Below are 19,242 nucleotides of genomic sequence, written 5' to 3' on the forward strand. Positions count from 1 at the left end.
GTGGAAACTTCCTAAACTGAGTACCACCAATATCATCAACAAGTGATGGCAAGTATTCCACCCAACCAGCGAAAGGATCAAGATCCAAAGTTACTGCTTTTAGAAACGTTGCACGAAGAGGTGTCAACCATTCTCGAAACCTGGCTAGAGAAATTGACCGCACCTCAACCGAATCATCTTCACCAAGCAATGCCATTAGCAGTGTATCAACAATCCGTCGTGATCCAGCAGCCCCTTCCTCGTGTCATTCCCATGTTTGAAGGAAAGTACGAGAACTGGGAAAATTTAAAATCATAAAAACGAAGCACCACGTATAAAGCTGTACCACCTTGAGAAAGCTCTGGTGTGTGACGCAGCAGGAATAATCGACGTGAAAACAATTAGCGACGGAAACTACGAGCACGCCTGGCAACTATTGGAAGAACGATTCGAGGACAAACGGTGAATGATTTACATTCATATCGCTGGCTTACTTGATACGAAGAAATTGCAGACACAGGATTACGTTGAGCTACGATTGCTGGTCGAGTCCATCAGTGGTTACGTGCAGAATTTAAAATTCCTCAACCAGCAGTTCACCGGAGTATCGGAGCTAATTGTCGTTCATCTGATCGCACGTGCATTGGATGCTACTACAAAGAAACAGTGGGAGTCCACCATCAAGCGAGGAGAGTTTCCTACCTACGAGAATACCATCCGATTCTTGAAAGACCACGTCTCAGTTCTGGAGAGATGCCATGGTTCTTGTGAAGAATCTAGATCCCAACGACCGACAACGAAGCAACGCAGCTACAACGGCGGATCAGCGATGTGAAATGTGTGAAGAGGCCCATCCAACATTCAAGAGTTCGTTGTTCAATAGGCTGTCCAAAGACAGGGAGAAAAATGCCTGCTTCAACTGCTTAAGGCGTGGACACAGCGTGAAGAACTGCCGTTTGAAGAAATCGTGTTTCAATAACCAACTAACGGTAACAGCAGCACACTCCAACAACCGGAATAATCCAGCGAGTCAGGTGGTGTTGCTCACTGCTCTCGTTGATATTTATGATGATCAGCAACGTCCTCGTGTGTGTAAAGCTCTGCTAGACTGTGGTTCCCAGGTGAGTTTTATAATCCAATCATTTGTCACCTCATTTGGTATTGATGTGGAAGAAGTAAGTGACCCGATAACAGGCATAGGCAGTGTAAGGTCAACTATCAAACAAAAATGTACCGTGCACGTCCACTTTAGATGCGAAGATTTATCCTTCATTGTGAATTGCTTGGTCTCACCATCGGTGAAAATAAATTTGCAAAATTCGGAACTTCCACAACTGGCTGATCCATCCTTCAATGAGCCCAGCCAAGTTGATTTGTTTATTGGAAGGATTGGTTTTACGACATCATGAAGCAAGGGTGTTTGATACTGAACGACGACCTCCCTAGCCTTCACAACTCTCAATTGGGATGGTTAGTGGGAGGCAAGCTGCGCGAAAGTTCCTCTTCCAATCTTGCGATTCATTCTCGTGCTGTTAGTGTTGGTCCAGTTGATCCAGAAATTCCGAGAAATGAAAGGTGTGTCACCAGAAATAGTTCCATCGAGCGAGTAGGAGCAATGTGAATTTTTGCTGCAACCCATAATCAAGAAGACAGTGGTCGTTTCATCGTGCATCTTCCATTGAAAGACAACGCTTTCCAGCTGACAGATTTTTGAATAGACCAGAACCCTGCGGATACCGTATCGCGAAGACAATCTGCTGAAGAGTTAGGTGAAAATGATATTGGGTGGAATGTATTGCAAACAAACAATTACCAAGAAGAAACACCAGTCACACTAACGGATCGTGAAATTCCTGAGCTGAGGATTCCATTGATCGCATTATCAGTGAAGAACTACGACGAATTCCCGTTGCTGACTAAAATCAATTCGTTCCGAAAATGTCAACGGAATTTGGCATACATACTACGCTACGTGTCAAATGCTAAAACGAAGAAAAAAGACCGGTTGCTCTCGCCATAGCTCACCATACCTGAACATCAAGCGGCTTCACATTTGATGAGAAACAAGAGTTTGCGAAAGAGATCGAGTGCATCAGGTCAGGAGAGTCCAACTACCGTCTAAACAACTTTAGACCGTTTCTAGACAAGCATTGCTTCTACGAGTAGGTGGTCGTATCAGCAATTCAAAACATCCTTTCGAGATGAAACATCGACGGAGAACGATTCCACCCAGTGCGCCACATTTCGGTGGGCTTCGGGAAGCTAAAGAAAAGCGTGTGAAAACAGTCTAAAGAAAGTGTACCATTCAACGTCGTTACCGCTATTCTAGTTATCCACCCAGTTATGCCAGACCGAAGTTAAGAATAGTGAATGTCCAGAGGAAAACAGATACATTTAGATGACCAATACACAAACTTGCACCTTTGCCTATAGTCAATTACCTTATTTCCGAATCTTCCACTTTTTACCTGAGGGAGAATGTTCAGTTCCGAACAGAACCATCCGAACTGAAGTGACAACATATCGCAGCATGCAGAATTTGCACACCACACACCACGTGCACCCTTTCCACATTGCCACTATGAGCGTGCCATCACTAAAATACGCTGTGCTCGATGGCATATAAGACAGTGCTACCCGCGGCATTTGATTCAAGGGACGAATGACCTTTGGGTTAGTCCCTGTAAAAACAAGAACCGAACCGGCATTCGATTCAGTTTTGCGTGAGCAGTGGGGCAGTACACAGAGAAGCAAGCAGCAGCAAGAAGAATAGCAACATCAGCAGCAGCAATGAAACTGCACCGTCGGCAGTAAGAAGCTGTACCGTCAGCGGCAAGAAGAAACCCGTTTCTGTGCAACCATAAGGCCAAGCGCAAATTGAGACGCGTATAGTGCGAGTAACTTGGCGCGATATAGTCCCTGTTTTTATGGCTAATGAAAACAGATAGAACGGCGCAAATTGACGAGGAGACGCGAGATGGCCCAGCGCTCGTGAGACACGACTCGCGTGACGCTGTGGCTGAACCACAGTTTCTCGTGCTTGTCGTGCCGGCTATGATGGTTGTGTTGGTGAACAATCATATAGCACCGTGAGTCTGGCACTGTATGGTTGCGCCGGTCGGATTGTTGAATTAGTAAATAAATATATCGCGCAACTCTGTGTGGATCAGATATTGTATGCGAGTGGCACGTTGTTTACACCAAACTGCGAATCAATATGCGCACCGCCACGTTACGTTCATGGCACATATAGGCACATATGAGTCGCGTTGGCCGTCTCGTATTAGCTCACGAGCGCTATACGCCTCTCAATTTGCGCCTAGCCTAAAAGTGACGCGCCCACAGCGGAGCGCATCTAGTGATCCCCGATTTTTTTAAATAAATCGTTCATCAGCTAATCGAATACTTTTCAGCAGTTTGTTATTCGATACGATTAATCCAGCCGTATGACACCCGCCATGTTTTTGGTGCCAACATCTCCAACGTCAAAAGTATTTGTTTTCTTCAAAATAGCGATCCGCGTTGACGGCATTGAGCTTCGTTTACTAGTTTAGGGGAGCGTCAAAGTATAGCTGATTTTCAGTCGGAATGAACGTTTTCAGAATTAAAATTATGAATGAAAATTAGCTTTTCTATATCAAATTAGTATTCTATTTAAATTAAAAACACTTGAATTGCAGGTGGGGAAAAGGTCTCATACGAATTTTTTTTGTGAAGATAACTTTATATTATAATAAAAAAATTCAGTCACAATGTTGGAATTGTATAGCCATATGGTTGAATGAAAGTCAGAAATACATAATAACATGATGTGGAAATTTTCATTCAAATTTTAAAATTTAAAAACCGGCTTCGCGTCTTCTAATCTGATATTAGAGGCGAATGAACTGAAAAGTTTAAAGCCTCTTTAATTCAACATCATCATCATCATCTAATCTGATAGAGATCACACTAACGAATTTGGGACCCAAATTATGGCCCTAATTCGAAGTCGCCACCAGACGTCGACACAATGCCACTGTCGTCGCGAATTACCAATTTACCACAAACTGACATATCGTGATGTCGATGATGAACTTTTTCAGCAGAGGGATAGTGAGATAGGCGGTGACGGTAGGTAGAATGAGATAGCGAGAATCGTGCCATACACCTGTGTTAATCGCCCCAAATAATCGATTAATCGTCACACTCAGAGAAATAATTAGTTAGACTAATATTTCTCATTTATAGAAAGCCGTCTAGAATGAAAAAAGTGTTCATTCCGCCTGAAAATCAATTATTATCTTTTACGCTCCCCTGAACTCGTAAACGAAGCTCAATTCGCGTTGGTTGGCTCGAGGTTAGTATTACAAGTGACTCAATTGAGCAGATTCGTCCCCAGAAGAATTATCTTCTTTTTGAGGGACTCGTTTATGTTTTTTCCCAGATCTTAAATGGGATTCATTATCGGAGATCTCCATCTCTGGAGATCCTCCACTATCCTCCATTTTACAAAAATTTCTGTCTTATTTCTAATATATTATTGATTTTAACAATAATCTCGAAAAAAAAAAATAACAAAACAAAAATAAATTATGATAATAATTTATGTTCATTAAACAATGAACAAATGAGTTGAATAATAATATTAATATTAAATAGGTGTACCTTAATATAAAAGTTGTTCCGATACTGCGCTCTACTGCCCTAACCAGGGAGAGACAGAGGCTACGCGCTATGGATCAACACAATAGCGCAAGAATAGCTCACACGGTTACGTGATGATAATTCCCGTTAACGACAGCCACACGATGGCGATCCCGTTATGCCGATGTTCAACAGCCGCCAAGGGCTGCAAGCTGCAAGAGCGCTGCTTCCTTTGTTCCACTTCACAAAAGGTCAATTCGAAAGCGGACAGCAATGACCTTCACTCGTACACTATACCAATCGCACAATAGTAAAAGTGGCAACGCACAATAACGACACTGAACTTTACTCGTCAAGAGTTGGATAGCGAATGGATGCTAATCAATATGAAATGCTTAAAAGAACGTCGGAACTCTACCATGATTCTATTTATTATTGGCATCATATCACAACGAGTGGACTCAAAAGAAATATTAGGAAACCTGAACTTTTACGCACCCATTAGGCACCTGAGAAACCCTAACATTTTCTACATAGATTACCGAAGAACGAATTATGCCAAATATTCTTCTATTAATCGTATGATGAGCCTCTGTAACGAACACAGTGAAATAATTGATGTAACCATGGCAAGGTCAAAGCTCAAAGACTATCTGAATAGAATAAAATATAGCTAAATTTCACTGTAATATTTGGGCAGCATATTTGGTCTACGTTGGTTCGACGAAATAAATAAATAATAAACATTTTTGCTTATGTAACTCGTTAAAATCCTCTTTTGAATTAAACGGATAAATTATCCAGCCAGCTCTCTTTAGTTTGAAGTAAGTAGTTTTGAGTAGTATTAAGAATGTATAGGTCTACAATAGATAAATAAATAAATAACCGATCATTCATTGCAAAACATTCTGGTAGCAGTTCGCTGGAAATAACTTCAAAGCCGAAACAAAGTACTTAAATCCATAAATATCAAAATCGATTGCCAAATTTTTCGTTCGCGCATCATTCGAAAACGGACTGTCTAATTTGAGGTGCCTTTTTATGTGTTACTAGCTGACCCGGCAAACTTCGTACCGCTCGAAATTTGTTTTTTTTTTGTTATCAATGCCATTCAACATTCACGTTTTCTTACTAAGGGCAAGTTCATGAGTTCAATCGCAGAACTGTTCATTGATTGATCTTCTAATCGACCCTGTTGAATTTACCTTTTACTAAAAAAAATCCTAGTACTTCTACCAAAACTCATCATTATAGTATCGAATTATTTTCAGACACAATTCTCGTTCAAGATTTTTCAAACACTTGCAAATAACATGTTTCTCCGTTACATGGAATAAATGTTTGATACAGAAAAAATGATAGAATAAAGACAGATCCCTCCCCCCTTTTCCCATTAAAGAGGGGGGAGGAGTGTCTATTCACCATAGAAACGTTTCGCGTCCCCAAAAATATCCAGACGCCAAATTTGGATCCATTTGCTTGATTAGTTTTCGAGTTATGCAGAAATTTGTTTTTCATTTGTATAACAGCCCACTAGGGTGCCAATGAATGTATGGGAAAAAATCGACCCTAAAATTTCAGAAAGTTACCCTATACAAAATGTTTACCACCTCGAAAAAACACCCTATTTATTTATTTATTTATTTTTTTGGAGTGAGGGAGAAGCCAATTTAAGTGTAGCTCATGGCTCATTTTTTCTTAAATGGGCATAAAACCTCCTCCTTTTAAGCATCGACAGATTTAAATAATCCTAATGACACATACTGTACTTAAATTTAACATCAGATATCTTATTCTACAGGGTTTTCCAACTTTAAATTCCGAAAGTAAATTGAAATAAAACACACTTAGAATTCGAATTTCGATGAAACTTTTATTTCAAATTAAAGTTTGGTTTATGCCATTATGTGTGAAATACAACATCATTCAAATGTCCGCCTAGGGCTTCCTCGCACACCTTGATCCGGAACAGGTAATTTTCGATGACTTTTCGACACATATGGGGCGGTATCTCGGTCATAACTTCACGAATGTTGTCTTTCAAATGTTCAAGAGTTTGCGGAGAGTTGGCATAGACAAGGTATTTCGCATAACCCCACAAAAAAAAAGTCTAGCGGGTTCAAATCGCATGATCTGGAAGGCCAATTGGCATCACCAAAACGCGAAATTATGCGTCCCTCAAATTTCGTTTGCAATATGGCCATGTTCGGTCGTGTTGTGTGGCACGTGGCGCCGTCCTGCTGAAACCACATGTCATCCGTATCCATATCTTCAAATTGTGGCAAAAAAAAATCGGTTAACATGCGGCCATAGCGCTCATCATTCACAGTTACCGTCTCGCCGTCCTCATTTTCAAAGAAATACGGCCCGATGACTCCACCAGACCATAATGCGCACCAAACAGTGACTTTTGGCGGATGCAATGGCCTCTCAACAATCACGTGTGGATTTTCTGAGCCCCATATACGGAAATTTTGGGTGTTCAAATAGCCACCGAGCTCGAAATGTGCCTCATCGCTGAAGAAAATTTGATGCGAAAATTCAGCATTTTGCTGCTGTTGTTCGTTCACCCAATCGACGTATGCCCGACGCATTCCATGGTCACCACGCTCTAATTTTTGTACCAGTTGGACTTCATATGGATGTAGGTGCAAGTCCAAATGCAAAATTCGCCACAATGATGTGTTTGACAAGCCCAATTGCTGAGCACGCCGTGGAATCGAAACATTCGGGTCATCCTCCACACTGGCAGCAACAGCAGCAATATTTTCGGCCGAACGCACATTACGATGATGCACAGGTTTCACAATATCCGCTACGGATCCAGTTTGTTCGAATTTACGCACTACATTAGCGATTGTGTGCTCTGTAGGCCGTCCATGACGACCAAAATCCGTTCGTAACGCTCGAAAAACATTTGCCGGTTTTCCTTCATTTTTATAGTATAATTTAACAAAATTAACACGTTGTACAATGCTAAAACGATCCATATTGTAAAATGGCAGACATTCAACTAACGATATGACGCTTTGGTTGACAGCTATGTCAAACGGTTGTCAGCGCAGGGCTGTATACTTTCGGAAGCCCGAAATGGAAAACCCTGTACTTAATGGTAAACCTAGACTAAACTAATGGGACACAATATAATAAGCTAAACTAAACTAACGGAGCACTTCACGAAACCTACTTTTATTAGCAGAGCGGGACAAATGGAAATCAAAAACGCAATAACAAAGATTAAACACACGATACATACTACTGATTGGCTCATTGTGGCCGTAGTTCGTGCGGAATGTCGGAATTCGAAGAAAATCGTGCGTAATATTTTGCATAGGGTACATTATTGTGCAAATCAACATTTCGTAGCAAGTTCCGAATGGAAAATCGAGATAACTATTTTTATTATCACCCTAAACCATACTTTTCGTTTCGCATGCCGAAAAAAAGTCCCAAAGTGTCGATTTTTGACAAAAAATGTTTTGTCAAAAATGCAATGTTTCATGCAATTTTAGGACATTCGGCACCAAAATTTTTTTTTTCGAAAACCCTGATTTCCTTTACTCGCTTGGGTGATTTTTCGATTTTCAAAAAACTCAAACTTTGACCGCTTTGCGCCACTCTCCCTTAAGTCCGATTGAGCTAATATTTGGCATAGGGTGTTTTTTCGAGGTGGTGAACATTTTTTATGGGGTAACTTTTTGAAACTCGAGATGACCATTTTCATTGGTACCCTACAGCAAACCCTAAAAGAACGGAGAGGAGTGTCGAACCATAGAAACATTGCATTCTAAAACCTCCACATGCCAAATTTGGTTTCGTTTGCTTGGTTAGTTCTCGAGCTATGCAGAAATTTGTGTTTCATTTGTATGGGAGCCCCCTTAGATGGGGGGAGAAGTGTCGAGCCACCTTAGAAATGTTTCTTCCCTATAAAACCTCCACATGCCAAATTTAGTTCCGTTTGCTTGATTAGCAGAAATTTGTGTTGCATTTGTATGTATTTGTAAACATTTATTGCACCCTAAAACCTCCACATGCCAAATTTGGTTTCATTTGCTTGGTTAATTCTCGAGTAATGAGAAAATTTGTGTTTCATTTGTATGGCAGCTCCCCTTAGAGAGAGGAGTGGAGTGTCTAACCACCATAGAAACATTTCTTGCACCCTAAAACCTCCATATGCAAAATTTGGTTGCATTTGCGTGATTAATTTGCGAGTAACGTAGAAATTTGTGTTTCATTTGTATGGCACACCTCCCCCCCCCCCCCCCTTAGAGAGGAGGGAGGAGTATCTAATCACCGTAAAAAATGTATTGCACCCTAAAACCTCCACATGCCAAATTTGGTTTCATTTTCTTGATTAATTCTCGAGTAATGCAGGAATTTGTGTTTCATTTGTTTTTTACTAGTTTTACGGTTTTTTACTAGTTTTTTTTCTGACGCGGAATCTTCCATTTCACGAGGTTTTTTAACGCGATCCTTGTGCAAAAAAAACTGAAAAATATCACATCTCTCCCTAATGCTCCGTCAGAGCACATGGTGTTAATTAGTATTTGTGACGGAACTTAGTGCTTATGATCAAAATCAAACCAATCAAATTAAACAGTCCTTTCAAGAGTCACCAAATTATTATCGAAGACTTTAATGATAAATAACGACACAATCAATATGCAGCACGTGGCCTAACATAATCCTACGTCAACTATTCGGTTCTGTTTTGGACACAAGCTTCCTGTAACGTTTTCAACCAGGCTTCTCGTCCCATAAATCATACATCAAGAACTAAACATAACATACCTGTTCTCTCGACTGCACATCTTCGAAGTAAGTAATATCTTGTCCATTTACGCTAATCTTGCCGGTTCCAGGGAAATAAACTGTTACGTCTCCTCGTGCTGACTTCCTAAGACACTCTATACACAAAAAAACAATAATTTGACTTTTGAATTGAACATTTGAATGTTTGTACATACCATAAACTGTGATGAAACTCCTTCCGTTTTCATCGATATGTGGTTTTGGTATTTGGCTTATGTGTGTTTTGGTTAATAATGGCTTTCGATAATTTTCGATAAAATATTTTTTTGTATATGAAATGGGATGCTGCATGAGGCGTGACATTGCATTTACAAAGTTCTCATACTCTTTATCAGAAATATCTTCAAGTAGTTTCTTCTCTAAAATATTTTTTGAAATCCATTCAGATCCTACGGCACTTCTACGAATAAAAAACAACAGATAGTTAATATACAGCAATGTTTGTGTTGAAAAAAGTCCTCACAATTTTTGAGAAAGGTCCGGATCCACATGTTTTACCACAATTCGATTTTCTACTTCATTCAAACTATGGATGCTTTCGTGTATATCCTGAAACAATATTTTCATTGATTAAATGGCTTAATTGGTCGGGGTTCTGTCAAAATGAACCAAGCGCCATTTTTTCAGAATTGAGTCGACTGTATCGACTGTAAAATGACCATGTTATTGGGATAATTTACAACCGTTCCAAAAGAAAAATTCTGTCCAAAGCGAACCTTAAATCCACAATATGGGGAGGCGATCTGGCGTAGTGGTAACATCCATACCTCTAACGCTAAAGGTCACGAGTTCAATTCTCACTCCCGACATTCTTCCAAAAATGTAAGCAAAGTGACGAACCAGCCAAATGTGTTGAAAGCAATCTTCCATGTTTCACAAAAAACACTGCGTCCGGAATAAACATGTCCACGCTGCTGTTCACAGTTTTGTGTTTGAGTACAAACATGATTTTTTCGTACCTATATTAGAAAACGTGACATGTTTGTATTCGTGGTTTGGACATACGATGTTTAATCCCAATGTTTCACATGATGTTCGAACATGGTGTACAGTTTCTCTTGCATTTTCACCCCAAGCACCGGCAGTGCGTAGAGTAGAAGTAGCGAATCGGACACCACACCACCACCACTCAACGCGTGGTGTGTTGGTATGTTGACATGGAAAAAATGCTTTCCTTTCATGACAATGGGTGCTTCATCAAAAATATTGGGCAAATAAAATAAACCTCTTTTTCTGTTCTGAACAAAATAAACATCGATTGATATGAGAGTTTTTCACATTTGAGATCATTATTTAGTGCACGCATCAATTTATTTATTGAATTCATGTAACATTCGCTATTATTAGCTATTTGAACAAGTACTAAAATTGAATTATTCAGCAGTGACATGTTAGGCGTGACGCTAACCACTCGACCACGGGAGCAACAATTTTGTCTGGATCTTTGAATACAAATGGCCAATACTGCTTGTTCGCGACGATCGCGACCCGAGCTATAAAACGAGCGGAGAAGAGGAGAAGAAAGGATGATGCAATCGCATGCACACATAGCATATGTAGTGCAGTGTAAGTGTAGCTTTTAGTTTTTTCCTTCATTCAGTTTGTGATAACATCGAGAAATTAATGGTGTGTTTTAGCCGCTTTAATTTCTCTGCTGGTTCTGCTGTGTGCCGCTGGAGGTTGCATCTAAAACTAATTTTTGGGTACATTAAACATTCACTAACTGGGCGAAAAGGGAAGACCACTTATCGACATTCGCGTTTTAACTGGTCCGGCATGTTAAACGTCAAATAAAATCGAGGGAAACTTCAATGAATTGTTTGATTCGCATTGCTCCTGTAATTGGATAAACAAAAGGATTCCAATGAAAGTTTCGCATTGAGTGCGACAACAGGTATGACATATGATTTGAGAAAATTATTTTTCTGTAGTTTAATCAATGTTTTTGTCGTTCGAAAATAATGTCTATTTTCATAACATTTAAAATTACATTCGAATGCCCCTCACAGCAAATCTTTCATTTGAATATGGCGTCGATTGTTTACGAAATTCTGATTTTCAACTGGTCCAAAGACCAGTTAACGTTCGCCCAGTTAAACAGCAGACCAGTTAAACCAGGACCAGTTAAACCAGGACCAGTTAGCGAACGATTACTGTATTTATATTTTTGGTCAGCATTTGTACGACATCGCCCGCTATGCAGTCGGCTCTTCTTCTTCTTCTTATATGGCACTAACGTTCCTAGAGGAACTCCGCCGTCTCAACGTAGTATTACTTGCGTCATTTTCATTAGTACTTAGTTGAGATTTCTATGCCAAATAACACGCCTTGAATGCATTCTGAGTGGCAAGCTCTAGAATACGCGTGAACACAGTGCAAGTCAGAGGAAATTTCTTTGAAGAAAAATTTCCCCGACCAGAACGGGAATCGAACCCGAACCCCCGGCATGTTAGGTTTGACGCTAACCACTCGGCCACGGGAGCACATGCAGTCGGCTCACCAGACTTTAATTGCCAACATGCACGCAAAAAAATAGAAAGCTTCTTTCTATTCAGAGAATGTTTTCTTTGAACGAAACCAAGGATTATTTAATCAGACTTGCAAAATGTGCATAAACGATCTATAAACTTTTACTTAGTCGCGGCAATACATACACACACTCTTTGCAGATACACGGGCCGAAGGTTGTGCAGTCCACTGATGATTCAACAAGAGCCAAAGGTTGTACCGCTCATGACAACTCTATACGAGCTGATTTTTGCGCCGGCTAGTGATCATTCTATCCTGGATTCCTCGAGTCGAAAAAGACGCACCACGCTAGACATGGGGTGCAGACTAGGGGGTCGTTGCTGATTAACGGTCAGCTGCATCCCAATAGGAAGTATCCCATGTCGGGCACACGTACAGAGCACTGACGACTGCAACATCCCAATTATGAGAACACTTTTAATACTAACCTCGAGCCAACCGCGAGTAATCGGTTACATATTACTAACATAGTTGTAAGCAAACATTGTCAAAATATTGAACTCCCGGCCCCGTTAGGCTGACGCCATATGAGCCTTAATAAAAATATATATTTTGGTGCATGAACTTATAGCCTCTTAGTTCGTGCAATTTTTGAAATGCGAACTGTGAAAAAGTATTCTACGAAGAAATGTTTTGGGATGAATAATTTCTTTCCGTGTATGAAAAAACGAAACGAAAGCAATGAATACTGCGACATCGGGTGATATGTTTGTACATGATGTTCTTGAATTATAAATATCGTGTTTGTTTTCACATGTCTATGTTTGTGTATCATTGTTCGTGTTGGGGATAGACACTCAACACTAGCGAGAATCATGTGCGAATTCAAACAAAAACATGGAATTTTCACATCGCGTGGACATGTGTAAGTGTTTTTCGGAAGACTGGTTGAAAGTCACTAAAATACAGATAAAAAAACCCACAATATGGCATCGGACGATTTCTCCAAGTTTTCTCCAAGAAGGCAGATCCGAATCTTTAACAGATTTTTTTCTGTTTCGGACAGCTCCTGCAATCAGATGTCATCGGGATCTGGTAAGTAAGACAACCTAAGGGCTGCCATGAAGTGTAGAAGCACTGATCTGCATTTTTCAAAATTGTGTTCAAGCACAACGAACCATTAAGATATTATTTTGTCAAAAACATCAAAAGTGAGTCAATATATATACCATTCATGAAATTAGTCAAGAGCCGTTACAAAATACTAATGTGTTGTGTAATGATATTATGTTAATAGCTAGCATATACTTGGTTCACTCTGGCTGCAAAGAGAACGAAGTTTTTCGTGTCTAGCAGCAACATAATTTTGTATTTTCCATATTTCTAAAGGTTCTGAAACAGAAATTGACGAAGATGTGTGCTCACAGCATGAAAGGAAGTATTATGTTTCACATTCTGTTTGTAACGCGTGAGCGATAAAATGATAGATTTGATTTGATAAGTTAATTAGTGGGAGCCCAAACTTCAAATGAAACAATCTCAAAATAATGTTTTTGGCGCTTGGTTCGTTTTGGCAGAACCCCGACCAATTGTCAATGAAATTGTCAAAGTACTTACAAATAAGAGTTTGTAATAATTAGGCCTTCCGGTGAAAAACAAACTGTGGTATGGTCTTCCAGTTTCATCGAATTCGGCAGCCTTCCTCTGAGGAATTATATCTGCAGGTGTTTTCATCATCGGTTGCGCTTTTTTATCATACAGCCCCGACGGGAATAGATACTCAATAGCCTCCTGCAGTTACATAGATAATTAATAGTAAGATAATTAAAAGTAGTCTCAAATAATATTTACGTCAATTTGATCTTGGTTGAACGTTTCAGGGTCTTCTCCCATCATATTGGCTAGGTGGCGTTTGCCAAGATTATATTCTAAGTTTTGCACTTTCATAAACTCATCATGACCTCTCGCACGTTCCAGGTATGATTTCATAGCTTTACTTATTTTCCTCTGTTTAGTTACAGACGCATCGTCCACTTTGGGCGTTGAAGTGGTTGTGCAATACTATAAATATTGATTCAGTATATATTAAATTTGTAATTCAAACAATATTCCTACCAATAGGTTGTTTAATGTAAGCGGAGATGAACGAATAAATCTGGACGAAACACCCAAAATCCATGACATTTTCAGTTATTCTTTTCTGGTGGTTTAGCTAAATATCGTGGTTTATCCAGGGGTTAGACATCAATTGAATATGTCTAATCAAAATCAAAATCAATATGGCGTCATTTGTTTATCAACATATCATTTACGAGGATTGAAATCGAAAAATGCGCTGCTTTTTTCTAACTGCATGAGCGATTTTCATATTCCGGTTTCACATGGAGGTGTTCACATTTAACATGGAGTTTAAAGTTAGCTACTATTCGACTATATAACCGCACCGAGTTGTACACAACAGTAATTGATTGAACCAAAATGTCAGTAAACCGCAGCAATATTGGGTACACTGGCAATATGAGGGATTTGACGTTTTAGTCGTACCCCTGGGTTTATCGGACTACCGTGATTTACATTTTGTTTACTAAAATAATTATACCCATATGGCGCTTTTCTACGCACCATTGACTTTTCATGAAAGCATGTTCTGATCAATATACCTGATTATAGAAGGTGAGACCACTTCTCCTTTGCTAAGAGCATCCCCACCGGTGGGTTGCTTTAAAACGGACCTTACACTGTCAACTTTATTGACAATATTTTTTTTAGAGCATAATGACAACTGAACATGGCCGACGACGCAGAAATCCAGATTTTCTGATTTTCGAGCATCAATATCGTGACATTTCATAAGCGGACCTTACACGGTCAAATTTATTGACAATATGATGACATCTGAGAGCATAATGACAGCTGAACATGGCCGACAACGCAGAAATCCGGATTTTCTGATTTTCGAGCATCAATATCGTGACATTTCATATGGATGCATGATGTTGACGTTTTACCTCACGGACTTTCAGACTGAGTTGCCAGATTTGCAAGCGGACATTTAATGTTTGTTAGTCTTTTTTGCGATTGCAATTAAAATTTATAAACTTCTGAAATTGTAGGAATCATAAATGAAAGCTTTTGGTTTGGAAAGCTGATATAGTAATTTACATTTAATGCGACATGCCGGAGAACCAATCAGTGTCGCACTGGACGCGATTTGACCTGTAATTGGACATTGAAGATGAGAGTGGTACAGCGTCGACGTCTGGCGGCGAATGTCAATGTGGGGCCATAATTTGGGCCTGAACTCGATGTTTACAAAAATGTCTAACTAAACGTGTCGCATACAGGTCTGTCCAATTAGAAAAATGTCGCATTAAATGTAAATTACTGTACCTAAAATAGCAAAATACAGTACTTTTCGCGATACAAATCAAAACCTCAAAGTAACTGACAATGTAATGGTGAGAGAGTGAATGAAAATTAACAACGTCTTAGGAATGTTTTTAACATTGAACTCGGTCATTCTTTGCGCTAGCGAGCGGGGCAGCCACTTTAGTCTAAGTTGTGTGTTTCTTCACACTCCGCTATAAAATTTGGAGAATGAGAAGATCTGGGAAAATCACAGGTGAAAAAACATCACGTGTTAATTCAAGTTACAGTAGAATCCCGATTATCCGTGAATAGTCGGGATGATTTTTAAACATAGAAACTATGTTTTATCAATACAGAAATAGATACAGATACAGATAATCGGGGTACAGATACAGATACAGATAATCGGGGTTCTACTGTCATAGTCTTATTTATCGAATAAAAACATTTGCTTGCAGATAATATAATTTGCATATATTTTCACAATCTAAAATAATTTGGCATCCCTGAAACTGAAAGGATCAGTCTGTATTTGTGAAGCGAGTATTATGATGTGTTTTTGAGAAGGAAAAACGAGTTTTAAAGTGTAAATTATGAATGAAAATTAACTTTTCCAAATCAAATTAGTATTCTATGTGAATGCAAATCACTTTTTTTCTGCATGTGGTGAGAAAATCCCATACAAAAATTGTATCTGAAACTGACGTTATATAATAATAATAAATTTTAGTAGGAATATCTGAAAATTCATAGAAAATAGGTTAAGTTGGAGTTAGGACTACGCGCTTCAACTAATTAAATAATACCAAGTAGATATTTTCATTCAAATTTTACCAATTGAAAATTGCCTTTTAGCCTTCTAATCTGATGGAGAATAGTTTGGATCCCAAACTCGAATGTCACCACTAGCCATCGCGGATATTTTCGTTGTCTCGGGTTGAGGGCGATATTGACCGTGTAAGGTGGCAAAATATTGATTGAGGTTAGATCGGATGTCGAAAGCCTAGCTGTCACGATATAGAAGACACTTATTGTCAATCAGTTTGATCGTGTAAGGTGCCCAATATGGATGCATGATGTTGACGTTTTACCTCACAGACTTCCAGACTGAGTTGCCAGATATGCAAGCGCACATTTACTTTTTGCTAGTCTTTTGACGTAGGACTACGTCTAACCGGAAGATATAGGGGGTGAAATGGAAATCAAGGCACTGAACAAGTAGGAAAAAATGCAAGATTTGGAACGCTTATAGCTCGAGCATTTCCAAATAGATCGCAAAGGTTTTTGCATCAATTGATAAGAAATATATCTACGCATCTATCATAACGAATGACATTTCATTTGTCTTGAGATAAATAATTGAATAATTGTGAAATATCAAGCATTGTCAAAATGCACTATGTGCCCATTTTTGATTGGTCCATTTTGTGCTCCTCAAATCGTACCGACCAAAACGGGTAACCAGAGCAGCAGAGAAATACAATGAAGCGCGATTGGAAAGGAAAAAGAAAAAAATGAACGAAACATTGGTCGCAGTCTCACACATGCGTAATTCTTGAGCCAGCCAGTCAGCTTAAAAATTCCCGCTCCGCTGCCGTAACGATCATTCTTTGTGTGGACACCGACTGGACAACATCGTTGCTGGACGAGCTGGACGGCGAGGGATCGAGTGCCTTTCTCAAGGCAAGAGGGCGGAGGTGGTAGCGCTGGAGTAAATAGAGTAGAGTTTTCAAAGGGCCTTTCTCAAGGCTAGAGACGTATGAACTGCAAAAGTTTAAAGTCTCTATAATACAAGACCTTCCTTCCTTCCGTAACGATCATTCTTTGTGTGGACACCGACTGGACAACATCGTTGCTGGACGAGCTGGACGGCGAGGGATCGAGTGCCTTTCTCAAGGCAATGGGGGCGGAGGTGTAATGCAGGAGTTAGAGTAGAGTTTTCAAAGGGCCTTTCTCAAGGCTAGAGACGAATGAACTAAAAAGTTTAAAGTCTCTATAATACAAAACCACCACCACCGTAACGATCATTCTTTGTGTGGACAACGACTGGACAACATCGTTGCTGGACGGCGAGGGATCGATTGCCTTTCTCAAGGCAATGGGGGCGGAGGTGTAATGCAGGAGTTAGAGTAGAGTTTTCAAAGGGCCTTTCTCAAAGCTAGAGACGAATGAACTAAAAAGTCTCTATAATACAAAACCACCACCACCACCACCGTAACGATCATTCTCATTCAAACCGTACACCACATCGGTTCGCATCACAACACATCAACAAACCAACCCAAGCAGCCATGTCTGGACATGGTAAAGGAGGAAAAGTGAAGGGAAAGGCAAAATCCCTCTCGAACCGTGTTGATCTGGAGTTCCCCGCAAGGGTAGCTAGGCCGAGCGCGTTAGTACCAGTGCACCAGTCCACCTAGCCGGCGTTATATAGTTTCGGCCGCCGAAGTGATCGAGTTAGCTGGCAAAGCAGCTCGCGACGATAAGAAAACCCGCATTCGGAACAGAACACATTCGGTTCGGTAGACATCAAGACAACAGGCAGTTGCAGCGAGTGGCGAGTGGCAAACGCAATCGCAAAACGGCATCAGGTAGCAGAAGAAAAAAGTTTGTTCTTTATACAAACTGCTTTGGTGGCAAATCCAGAACAAGGTGGCATCGAGGGCGTTCGAAATGGTTTTTTTTCAAAACCACGAGTACTAAGTTTTCTAAATTGGAACCATTCCATAAAACAAGGCGCTTTTCAGGGCCATTAAACCTTCCAAAAAACAGGAAGTGGGTTATATCTATGGTATAACCGCAAGGGTGACGTAGGACTATCGTTGATTTAGAGATCACTTGTATGAAGTTGAATCTGAATTCATTCTGAATGAATGAATATTTGGAGAACTTCGAAAATGAGAGCGTTACGTTGGAGGTACAAGGTTTTATGCATCCAATATTGGATACGAAAATATCCTACTGCTGGGGAAGAAATAATCTTCAGAAGCTATCCTGTTAATGGCAATTGATTAAAAAATCACAAAACCAAATGTATTTGGTCACAGTGTTACATGGATAGAAAACATTCAAATAAACTCTTTCACATGAATGTATTTTTAAATTCCCAGAGGAACTGGCAGATTATTTTCAGTAACGATTAGATATTTCCACATTTTCCTCGATACTGGAAGCCCACCAGTGGTTTATGCTAACTCGATAACCATCTGTTAATAGCACTTGATTGAAAAATATTTGGTCACAGTGTCACATGGATAGAAAACATCAAAATAAACTCCTTTACATGAATGTAATTTTAAATTCCCAGAGGAACTGGCATATTATTTTCCGGATCTTTCTCGATGCTGAATGGCATCCAAACGGAAAGAAATTCCGTGCGTGTATGTGTGTGTGTAGCGGCTACTTCGATGGTCACCTTCTCTTCTCCTGAAGGATTCTCTGTGCTCCCTCACAGTTTCAAACAAACGGCTCGCGTTTCAGGGCATATCTCGATCCGTCGCCGTCCAGCATCCTCAGCAACGATGTTGTCTTGTCGATGTCCTCACGAAAAATGAATGCGTCTCACCACCAGAATATCGCTTAAGTATGCTTTTTGTGTGTGATTGAATCGAGAGAAGGCGTGGTTTACGATGGCAATTTGGAAGGCAAACTAGAGGGGAATGAACTCTCTGAGCTCGGAACTTTCGGCGACTGAGCAATAATCGATTGCGGGCGCATACAATATTGGATACGGAAATATCCTACTGATGGGGAAGAATAATCTTCAGAAGCTATCCTGTTAATTGCGATTGATTGAAAAATCACAAAACCAAATGTATTTGGTCACAGTTATGGATTTGGTCACAGTTATGGATGTTACATGGATAGAAAACATTCAAATAAACACTTTCACATGAATGTATTTTTAAATTCCCAGAGGAACTGGCAGATTATTTTCCGGATCTTTCTCGATGCTGAATGGCATCCAAACGGAAAGAATTCCGCGCG

General features: G+C 39.9%; 1 protein-coding gene across 2 annotated transcripts in view; it reads right to left on the reverse strand.

Annotated features, from left to right (window-relative positions):
* LOC129771544 (28S ribosomal protein S9, mitochondrial) overlaps positions 1 to 14,387 on the reverse strand; it is an 86,037-nt gene extending 71,650 nt beyond the window's left edge. The window contains exons 1-6 of one of the 2 annotated variants that reach the window (XM_055775294.1): positions 14,002 to 14,374; positions 13,738 to 13,947; positions 13,504 to 13,677; positions 9,881 to 9,966; positions 9,573 to 9,817; positions 9,397 to 9,512 (exon numbers count right to left, since the gene is read on the reverse strand). In XM_055775294.1, the coding sequence (XP_055631269.1) occupies positions 9,397 to 9,512; positions 9,573 to 9,817; positions 9,881 to 9,966; positions 13,504 to 13,677; positions 13,738 to 13,947; positions 14,002 to 14,070 (900 nt within the window). In that variant the 5' untranslated portion in view covers positions 14,071 to 14,374. Of the gene's footprint in view, positions 1 to 9,396; positions 9,513 to 9,572; positions 9,818 to 9,880; positions 9,967 to 13,503; positions 13,678 to 13,737; positions 13,948 to 14,001 lie in introns of both variants that reach the window. The other variant, XM_055775295.1, reaches the window with a different exon arrangement.
* Between the last annotated feature and the right edge of the window lie 4,855 nt (positions 14,388 to 19,242).

The sequence above is a fragment of the Toxorhynchites rutilus genome, chromosome 2 (assembly GCF_029784135.1).
Source record: "Toxorhynchites rutilus septentrionalis strain SRP chromosome 2, ASM2978413v1, whole genome shotgun sequence".
Classification (NCBI taxonomy): Eukaryota; Metazoa; Arthropoda; class Insecta; order Diptera; family Culicidae; genus Toxorhynchites; species Toxorhynchites rutilus.